Source organism: Hibiscus syriacus, unplaced genomic scaffold (genome assembly GCF_006381635.1).
Source record: "Hibiscus syriacus cultivar Baekdansim isolate YM2019G1 unplaced genomic scaffold, ASM638163v2 tig00110985_pilon, whole genome shotgun sequence".
NCBI classification, from domain to species: Eukaryota; Viridiplantae; Streptophyta; class Magnoliopsida; order Malvales; family Malvaceae; genus Hibiscus; species Hibiscus syriacus.
In genome coordinates this window covers 10,165-21,275 of record NW_024062939.1, presented here as the reverse complement: position 1 = coordinate 21,275, position 11,111 = coordinate 10,165, and the positions used below count along the sequence as shown (strand labels likewise).

At 32.6% G+C, this 11,111-nt stretch overlaps 1 protein-coding gene across 2 annotated transcripts; it reads left to right on the top strand.

Annotated features, from left to right (window-relative positions):
* Positions 1–971: 971 nt before the first annotated feature.
* Positions 972–10,745, top strand: LOC120148719 (formin-like protein 17). 2 transcript variants are annotated; one of them, XM_039161752.1, is made up of 14 exons: positions 972–1,415; positions 1,503–1,553; positions 1,658–1,739; positions 2,091–2,185; positions 2,566–2,637; positions 2,726–2,842; positions 4,399–4,533; positions 4,665–4,766; positions 4,886–5,039; positions 5,329–5,413; positions 5,687–5,865; positions 9,332–9,355; positions 10,391–10,549; positions 10,666–10,745. In XM_039161752.1, the coding sequence occupies exons 1-9, from the start codon at positions 1,350–1,352 to the stop codon at positions 5,021–5,023; spliced, it is 858 nt and encodes a 285-aa protein (XP_039017683.1). In that variant the 5' UTR covers positions 972–1,349; the 3' UTR covers positions 5,024–5,039; positions 5,329–5,413; positions 5,687–5,865; positions 9,332–9,355; positions 10,391–10,549; positions 10,666–10,745. The 2 variants fall into 2 exon arrangements, with proteins under 2 accessions (XP_039017683.1, XP_039017682.1); XM_039161751.1 differs by having other exon boundaries at positions 5,329–5,438.
* The last annotated feature ends 366 nt before the right edge of the window (positions 10,746–11,111 follow it).

The following is an 11,111-nucleotide window of genomic DNA, read 5'->3' as shown; positions in this document are numbered from 1 at the left end:
TATGCTTTTGCTTCATATATTAGACAAAAGAAATGAAAAACAAGATGCTTTGTTTCTATCCTATCATGATCCTTGATATGTGTAATATTTAGAGAAAATATATAAAGACTATGAGGTTAGAGATATACTTGAAACAAGGGAACAATGGTATGTTTCTTATAATGATTTGATTTGTTTCCCTTACTGATTGGTTTTCAAACTCTGATTTATTAATTTATTCTTAAATAAAATTATTTATATAATTTATTTATATAATAATAATAATATTTAAATTATAAATTATAAAGTATCATAAGAATATATTAATTTAAATTATATTAATATATTCTTAAATGAAATTAATTTAAATTATCATTGTTTGATTTGGATAATATATTCTTAAATTAAATTATATAATTCAAACTCAGATTATTAAGGTTAGATTTGGATAATGATTATCATTGTTTGATTCAGATTATGATGTGAATTGTGACTTTATAGATTTTAAAGACACGATGTGCTAGATGATGTGAATTAAAATGTGATTTGTATAATGTTTGATTTAATGTGTCTCTCTGTACGGTGCAATATTTTTTTTGTTAGTTATCTGATTGATTGACATTTTCTTTGTTTATTGTGACCATAGTTGTTTTGAGATTATTGATTGTATGGTATTTTGTTTGGAAAATGTCTTGTGAAATGTTGATATATCGAACTTAGAAATTAGGCAATGCATTTGGATTATTTATATATGTAATATTTATTCATTCGGATAAAATTAGAATTCTGATGATATATGTTGTCAAGTTATATAAGGATGTCACTTTGGATTCAGTGGCCTCTGCCTTTGTGGCAGACCCAAATTTGGATGATTTGTAAGGTGTAAGGGTGCATGATTATTTGCATAACATTCGAAAAATGATTATTATTGCTTGTTTTAGAATATTATTATTATTATTATTTGTTGTTTGAAAAGTGTTATGTAAAATATGTTGATATATCAGATTTAGAATTTATGAGATGCATTTAGATTATTTGTATATGTAATATTTTGCATTCGGATTAGATCAAAATTCGAATGAAATATTTTATCATGTTATATTGGGTTTGGATTGATAGGGGAAGTTTAGTGTATTCACTTGATGTGTTGAAAATCACTTCGAATTAAGTGGCCTTTGTCTTTGTGGTAGACCCTACTTCGGATGGTGTGTTGTAGTTAGTGGTTGTATGGAACATACGTTTCGGACGGTGTGTAAGGTGTATGGGTGCATTATCATTTACATAATATACAGACTGTGATTATCATTGTTTGATTCGATCTATGATCTGATTACTTGCTCAGTATTTGGTGACAGTTTTTCCTAGAATTGATGACAGTGCCACCAGTAGAGTCTAAGCTAAGAGTTTTCTTATTCAAAATACAATTTTATTCCCAGGTATGAGGAGAACCTGTGTACTCAGATTGGTATGAGATGCTTTCTACTGTTGTTGTCACCTAATTGGTGCTTCTTGCACCTTTGCAGGTTTCTGATCTTAGAAATAGTTTGGACATTGTAAACTCTGCTGTTGGAGAGGCAAGTTAAGCTTTTTTTGGACATAAATTAGCTTTTCCAATTAAAGGTATTATTTCTCCTGAAGATTTTAGTCATTTAAACCATTTCACCAATGCATTCACCAGGTGAGGAATTCGGTCAAATTGAAAAGGATCATGCAAACTATTCTTTCTCTGGGAAATGCTTTGAACCAAGGAACTGCTAGGGGTGAGTGATTTAACTGAGGAGGTATATTTTATTAATAGATGAAGAACTATCTTATTTTAGTCATCTTTTTGTATCCCATTCTGCTTAGATAAATTTGTTAATGGGAAACAAGGTCAGTCTTTTCACTTCTGATTTGCCTTCTGTTATTCTTCTTGAATGAGTTGTGTATTTTCACTGTTTTCTTATTGTTAATTGAGTCTCTTAAATGTTTAACACGGTCCTGTAATCCTGTATTTTTACCTTAACTGCTAAGAATAGAAATCGAATCCCTAGATGTCATATCTGTACAAATTTTTCAAGAAGCATCAATTTGCTCCAAACATTTCAGAAATTTATGGTTCGTCCCCACAGGTTCTGCTGTTGGTTTTCGGTTGGATAGTCTCCTTAAACTCACAGATACACGAGCTCGGAATAAAAAGATGACTCTCATGCATTATCTTTGTAAGGTACAAGACCATCTACCTTAATTTTCTTGATTCTGATCTTTCCTGTTAAATTTGTTTGAATAACTTGAATATTCTTGTACTCCTACACTTATGTTTCAAGATGGAATGCCTGTCTTATTGTACCAAGTAAAATGCTTGAATGCGTGCAGACATTCACTGCATCCTTTTTCAATTTTGTTGAAGACTAATTTTCAAATTTAAAGGTTACTAATATCATGAAAATTATTGCAGAAAATGCATGGTATGTTGGGTTGTTTTACTTTTGCAATCATTAACTTATTGCCATAGTAGAAAATGCTTTTATTGACATTGCAAACCATACCTTATTATATGTGAGAATGTCGATTTATACTTTACTCTTTACGGCCTCTAACTTTTAGGTCCTGAGCCAAAAGTTGCCAGAATTAATAGATTTTCCAAAAGACCTTGCGACTTTGGAATCTGCAACAAAGGTAAGATTTTTATGGCCTTTTCAGGTCATATTTAAATTGCTTAACCTTTTCCATGTGATGTTAAGCAAAATTATTGATTACCATGCAGGTACAATTGAAATGTTTGGCAGACGAGATGCAAGCCATTAGTAAAGGGTTGGAGAAGGTCATCCAAGAACTAGCTGCCTCGGAAAAGGATGGTCCAGTGTCTGCAACATTTTGTAAGGTATTTCCTATACATTAAATTGCTATTTTGCATATCAATCAGGTTCTGCACATTTACATGTCGGTTGGATTTTCTTCTTATATTTCATGCAGTGCCTGTTAGGGACACCACAATCTTGGCTTTCCAAGTCTCCAAACCCGCTCTCCCCCCTTCCCTTAACTAAAATACATAATCTTTAAAGAGGAACAAGATGGTGCATTAAAGTTCTCAATCAGGATCTTTAGTAATTATTAGGTCAGTTTTGGCCTTTGCAGAAGCTAAATGGGAAGTTTAACTCAACATTGGTTAAAAGAAACTTGATTAGAGCTGTTTTGATCCGAGACTTTGATCAAAATCTCTTGAGCTTTAATCTCATGCAATATAGTCTATGATTCAGCGTTGGCTTTAATCTTTAGAGCCATTGGATTGAGATAAATCAAAGATTGAGATTAATTCGTTTTTTTAGTGAATATCTTTTCATTTTCCACGATTAATTTCACTCTTTAATTTCTCCCATCTACTGGTCTTAAAATGGTATAAACTAAAAGAGTTTTACACAGTATAATTAGATCCTGCCCTATATAATAACATTAATATTTAAATTATAGATTTAAATTATATTAATATGTTCTTAACATAAATAATTTAAATAATTCTAATATTATTTATATATTTTTAAATTAAATTAATTTATTCTTAAATTATATTGTTTATATAGTTTATAAATATAATAATATTATAAATATCATAAGAATTTAGGTATAATTACCCTTTTATCCTAAGCCAACGGTTGAAATCCCATCTATAAAAATAAAAACTGAGCACTACTTATCACCCATTTAAGAAACTTGCCCATTGATTATATCAATCAATTCTTTAGATTCTCAGGTTAGTTTCTTTTACCCAATTCTTGTATCTGTTACATTTTTCTTTTAATTTATACTTTTGTTAGATTATATTTTGTGATGAATTTTTTCTGGGTTTTTTAAAAATTTGATTTATATTCTGATTACAGATTAGGGATTTTGTTTTTTTACCTAAATCTAATAAATTGTTGACATTTGAGTTTTCATTTCTGATTACATGTTAGTGTTGTTTTGAACCTGTTATTTCATTTGCAAAGGTTTCTCAGTTCTGCATGTGACCAATTCCCTTTTATTTATGTCTGGTTTGGTTTCTCTTTTGTTGCGTTTCTCTGTGTTTGCTTAGTAAGAAAAAATACGAAAAATAAAATTTAGGACATTGTATTATTTGTTTGTAAAAATAGTTTCTATGTACTTCCATTTTCATTGTTTTCACATGTTGATGCCTTTGGTCTAGTGATTCAATTTGCTTTCTTCAGTTAACTCTGCCTTTTTTTATTCAAATTATTTTTTTAATGTGACAATCGATGAGTTATTTTTTTATTGCATGAATATGTTTATAATAGGCTTTCAATTCAGGTTTATTCTTCATAATTTCTCATATTTTGTTCCTTTTAATTTTGGTTTTTTCTTGACTTAAAATCTTTGAAACGTTTCAAATATGGATGATATTTTACTTTTATACAAGGGTTTGTTTACCTGATATTGATACAGCTTCAAGGGTTTACTATGAAACAAATGGTGTATCCATGGAAGACATGTGAAACTATCTGGTGTTCTCATGGACTAACCAAGGGTTCACTGGTTTACCTTAATTGTCCTGTCCAATTTATGTTTAAATCTACAAAGGTAACTATCCTTGAATCCAGGAACAACACAGGTTTAGCCTTAAAATTCTCTTTCTTTTTTGTTTGAAACTTGGAATAAATAAGCCAATGAAGTAGTGGCAATTTTTATGAATATGGATGATTTGTTTACAGATGGAGATGCTATTTTGCTCAACGGTAGTTGATATTTCTTTCTTACTTGAGCCAATGGTTCTAACTAGAAAGATCTTTAAGGCATGGAATTCTTGTTCTCAAGTAAGCAACAATACCCTTTTTTTATTATTTGATTGACTTCTTTCTTGCACCCCCACCCTCCTGCATTGCCAGGGGTTGGGCTACATGAAATAATTATTGACATTGAAGATTTAATGCAGAAATCCAAAGTTGTGGAGACTGGCGAGCACACTCTAGCAATGCTTAAGGCAGAGAAAGAAGGACTAGAATCACCACTTCACAATGAGAAATGGTTGTCTGTCCAGCTAAAGCAAGAACTAGCATATGTAGAGGCTTAATGCAGACATGTACAAGGTATAATTTTATTAATTTATTCTTAAATTAATTTATTTGTATAATTTATAAAATAATAATAATATTTAAACTATAGATTATAAAATATTATAAGAATATACTAATTTAAATTATATCAAGGGTTTGGTGATCAGTTTTATTCACTCCTTTTGACCATCACTGTTGAAAGTAAAATCATTCATGGTTAAGTTTATAACTCCTATTGCGAAGGTATTATTGGCTAGAATTTACATGTTCAATATTTTGCAGCAAGCTTTCTTCTTGTTTATGCTCTCTTTTTTTTGCATAGGCTTCTCATATGGTCAACAATATGAAGGAAGAGATACTATATTATTCCATGCCGGAGTACCATTCTCGGAAGGAAAGTTTGGGTGGTAATACAAAGGGCTAGATCATTAAGTACCGTTTTTATTTCTATCCCTTTATTTATTTATTTATTTATTTATTCTGCATATATGAAATGAATATGCTTTTGCTTCATATATTAGACAAAAGAAATGAAAAACAAGATGCTTTGTTTCTATCCTATCATGATCCTTGATATGTGTAATATTTACAGAAAATATATAAAGACTATGAGGTTAGAAATGCATGTGTTTACACATATTTCATCTATCTTGATTTTTTCTTTTCTCAATCTTGTACAGGTATGTGCTTATGAAAGCATGCAAGCTGGTATGTACCGACTTAAACATTTAGGAATCACACAACTAACAACTCTAACCAGTGCTATGAGTCAACTCTTGCTACTGCATCAAACATTGAATTGGAGCTGCAGAAAACTCCATGGAATCTAAGTGGCAATTTTGTTGCATGTACAAGCCAGGTAAAATGTTACTTCTACTAGTAAGGAAGTACTAATGTTTTTGCGCTTCAAATAAGCTATAAATCAACAAAATCACATATTTTGAAGCTGACATTTCCAATCATATTCTATAAAATTATATTAATAAATTCTTAAATTAAATTAATTTAGATTATTCTAATATTATTTAAAATATTTTTATAAAGCATTTTCCGTACATTGCTTATAGTGTTTTGATTTGTTTCCCTAATTGAATGGTTTTCAAAATTTGATTTATTAATTTATTCTTAAATGAAATTAAATTATTTGTATAATTTATCAAAATCATAATATTAATATTAATATTTAAACTATAAATTATAAACTATAAATTATTATATATTTGTTTTTTGGGGATTAAAATTGTTTATGCTTGAAATGCTGGCGTTGGGGGCTTAAAATATGGGCTTTGTTATCAGTCTTAATGTACTTTTTAGATTGAAACCTTAATTAATGGCATGCAATTGCTTGTTCTTTTTTAGATTTTTCATAGTTCCTATGCAGTTTTCGCCCAAATTCGTAAAAACCTGATTGTTTGTGTAAATTTTGTTAGAGGAGTAAAGTTTCTAGGTAGTTGAGGATTTGATCGACTAATGATATGTAATTTGAAAGCTGACTGTTACACTTTTTTCAGGATGGTTATAATTCGGACAAGTCAAAGCAAAATACTGTTGATTTTACTGTTTGTGTGAGTTCCTAACCTTTTCTTTGTAAGATTAAAGAACTACTTTTAAAACCTAGGCGTTTTCAAAATTCAAAATTCAAATTTCCACGAGCCCAGGCATCTTTCCACCGACAACCACCAGTCGTCCGCCGCCATCGTCAGCCGTCATCCGCCACACTCCGACCACCGTTTTGAAGTCGTTTTTTCCTGGGAAGATCGCCAGCACAAGGTGTTTCCTATTCTGGGTTTGGTTTTCCGATTAAGACTCTTATTCGTTATAGATCTAAACGCCGCTCACGGTCGTTTTCGTCTCCATCCGTTGAACGTACACCAGACATCGCATCTCCTCCGTACTCAGAGCCTTTCTGCGACCATAACCCATTTCTTAGTGTCAAGAATAGTTGTATCTCTCCATGATTTTGTAGTGCGCAATTTCAGCAACAGACTCTCACTACTCCAAACCTTCTGCTTTTCTCCTCTGCCGACCCAGTCTTCAGACTCATCTATTGGTGGATTTCCTCCGACACTGCCCATTTAGCTTTGAGCTCTTGTTCTGGAAATTTTATATCCAGGGGTGATACGTAGACTTCATTTACTTCGCCGGTAGAACAGACGCAGTGAGCAGTTTTGCAGTGAGCAGTTTCAGCAAGAACAGACGTTCACTGCTCCAAACCTTCTGCTTTTCTCCTCTGCTGTCCCAGTCTTCAGACTCATTTATTGGTGGATTTCCTCCGACACTGTCGATTCAACTCTGAGCTCTTATTATAGGAATTTTTTTTTCCAGATTAGTTCGTCAAGTATCTGGGTTTTTCACTTCATCAGTCTTTCATCACATGCCGGGTGCTGGAATCCACTCTTCTCTCCAGCAGAGACCTTCGGTCCATGCTCATACACCCTCTGCAGCTGCATCTTCTCCGCCATCTCACCCTTCTAATTGTGACGAGGTTCGTACTATCTTCATTATGGGTCTGCCTGAAGACGTCAAAGAGAGAGAGCTACAGAATCTACTTAGATGGCTTCCAGGTTATGAAGATTCGCAATTGAACTTCAAGGGAGAAAAGCCTAAGGGTTTCGCTCTCTTCTCAAATGCAAAATTTGCGGTTGCTGCCAAGGATGTCCTTCAGAAAATGGTTTTTGATGCTAAGTTGAAGTCTCTTTTGCACATTGAGATGGCAAGGAAGAATCTTGTTAAAAGAGGATTAGTTTCTGATTCTGATTCTTTTGACAATGGACGTTTTTCTGTTCATCCAGTATTGCCATTGCCAAATCCAGCTTCTCTAGGATCTCCTAGTACTCATGTGCCTGTTAAAACTGGGTGTTGCGTTAAAAAGTCTGCAGTAGATGGTGTCCACGAGGGAATCGGGGAGTCCACCACAAAGGGTGCAGTAATGACAAGTCTGGATGTTACAAGTTATTTATTGAGAATTTACCAGAGAAGATCCATTGGAAGAGGTTTGGATCTTTATTTTGCTCTCACGGTCGGGTACTTGATGCTTTTATTCCAAATAAAAGAAATTCAAAAGGAGTTCGCTTTGGTTTCATTCGCTTCGCATCAATCGAAGAAGCAAGGAGAGCGATCTCAAAAATGAATGGCTATCATATCGACGGTAACAAAATTGGAGTTTCTTTCGCTAAATTCAAACCTCGACATTCCTATTGGAGAAAGTCCTCGACAGGTGTTTTTCGTAAGTCCGAGATGGGAGATGATTCGAGGAAGAATCTTTATAAAGCTGAAGGCGTTATATATGAAGAAAAACTTTAGGTGTTGAGCAATTGTCTAGTGGGATGGTGCAAAGAATTTATTAAAATCGGTCATCTCACTAGACAAATGCATGCAAAGGGCCTCACTGGCTTCTCCTTATTGAGAGCTGTTGGTAATGCAGTATTAATGATTTTCGAAGACTCTGCTTCATTGAGAAGTGTTGAGAACGATAAATCAAAGACTCTCGCAGAGTGGTTCTCCATAGTCGAAGCTTGGTCAAAGAGTTTGGTAATGGAGTGTCGCCGAGTATGGTTAGTTTGCGAGGGTGTTCCGTTTCACGTATGGAATTGGGATACTTTCAAGAACATTGTTGATTGTTGGGGTCAGTTACTAGCAATCGATGAAAGCTGTCAGTCACCATCATCCTTTGATCGGCCAAAAATTCAAGTCCTCGCAAAGGCTGGTGCGAGAATTGATGCGACGTTGGAATTGAAGGTTGGTGACAACTCCTTCAAGATCATGGTGCATGAGATAGAGCCTTCATTCAAGCCAAACTCTTGGACTCCTGAAGAAGACGAATCTCATTAGATCTTGTCTCTCTAATTGTGTTTTGATTTAGTTTATATGGTTGCAGGTGTTGCGTCCCTTTTGTATTATGTTCTGTTGCGTTGTTTTAATTCTATTGCTGGAGGTGTATTTAGAAATAAGGTGATTCGATTGTGACTTTGGATGAGGTTTTATGAGCTTAAGGTGTTTGTTGTAATGGGTATTATTATTAATAAACTTTGAGGTACTCTTTTCTTTCTTCCAATGTTCGTTAACATACTTCTTAGTATGTGAACGAATACGAAGAGAGTTTTTAATAAGACCTCCAACTTCTATAAAAAAAAAGAACTACTTTTAAAGTATGATGTTTATGCTACTACAATGGTGGCATAACCACTGTCGATTTTGATTCATTTTGAACTGTTAAGATTGTCCTTGTCGGATAATACTATCTAATGGATGTAAAACAGTAATAAGTTGCTTTGGTTTGCTAATTTCCTCTATGTGTTTGATAACGATTTCTTTGATTTTTATAGGTGCAAAATCTTCTTCAACAAATGGTGAGTTATAATTGGACCCTCTTTTGTTAGATTTTTTTTTGTGTTGACGGAATTTTGTTTGCAGCAATCTAAGTTTCAAACAATGTATGGTTCTATTATCACCAGAAATATCCTTTCAAATGTTCTTTCATAAGAGAAAAACTTTTGTCAACAATGTCTGATTAAGTAAATAGTTTATCGTAAATGTTAGTATCATTTAACGATATTTCTAGAAACCTAGAAATGGAGAAGATCTATAGCCGAAAAATGATGTATTTTTCTTCTATAATCCTATGGACGTAATGGACGTCAGGTATAACTAGAATGTACAAAACACCCCCTCACCGCAAGTAGGCGACGAGGGTCAAAGCTCAGCTTTGATCCACCACCGGGATACGTTACAGACTTACTTCTTACTAAATAATTTCTCTTTCCTGTTGAGCTTCTAGTTCTATTGTTACATAAATAGATTGAATTGTATAAATTAGTCTTTAGTTTAGTTATACATTTGAGACACTCTTTTCCTTCTTTCTATGTTTATTGAGATACCTTCTTGTATTTCAATGGATATGAAGTGGGTTTTAATGAGGCCTCCCTTTCTTATCGAAAAAAGTCTAGTTATGCATTTGCATGAAATCATAGACTATATTGACTAAGATTCTTTCTGAGATAGTGATGTGAACCTATATCTAATAGTTGCATTGATGGCCAAATTTGAAGTTCGAAACTTTCTTATGTTTCAATGGTTTAGCATTATTTTTTAAGTGAAAATAGTTATGCATTACTGTCAAGTATGGGACAGTAAATGTAGTTCATTGCCTAACCCTGGCAAGGAGAACACTCGAGACTCGAAATCTGTATTCAATATCAATTCAATTTAAGCTTAATTGAAAATCTATGGTTGAACTTGAAATCCTCTGATACAAAACACATACTCTGAGTATGTCTTGAATGCTTCTGTTTTATATATCTGCCATTGAAGATTTAATGTGTTCAGATTCACATTTTCTGTATCATTTGGTTTATTTCTTTCACTTAAGTTTTGAGTGCATGCAGAAATCCAAAGGTGAGGAGACTGACGAGCACACTCTAGCAATGCTCAAGGAAGAGAAAGAAGAACTAGAATCACCCCTCCACAATGAGAAATTGTTGTCTGTCCAGTTAAAGCAAAAACTAGCATTTGTAGCAGAGGCTTAAAACTCAGACCTGCACAAGGTATAACTTTTTCAAATGTATTATGATGGGCCACATAGTTCTTCGACTGTTTTAATTGTATAAGTTTGGAAAAGTAGCTTAGAAATTTTACTTACTAAATTCCTTTTGCATCTTAGAAGCTCCAATTCGTACGAGGTCAACTTGTCTTGAGCAGTGAAGATGTTTCAAATTAGAGATATACTTGAAACAAGGGAACATGGTATGTTTCTTATAATGATTTGATTTGTTTCCCTTACTGATTGGTTTTCAAACTCTGATTTATTAATTTATTCTTAAATAAAATTATTTATATAATTTATTAATATAATAATAATAATATTTAAATTATAAATTATAAAGTATCATAAGAATATATTAATTTAAATTATATTAATATATTCTTAAATGAAATTAATTTAAATTATCATTGTTTGATTTGGATAATATATTCTTAAATTAAATTATATAATTCAAACTCAGATTATTAATGTTAGATTTGGATAATGATTATCATTGTTTGATTCAGATTATGATGTGAATTGTGACTTTATAGATTTTAAAGACACGATGTGCTAGATGATGT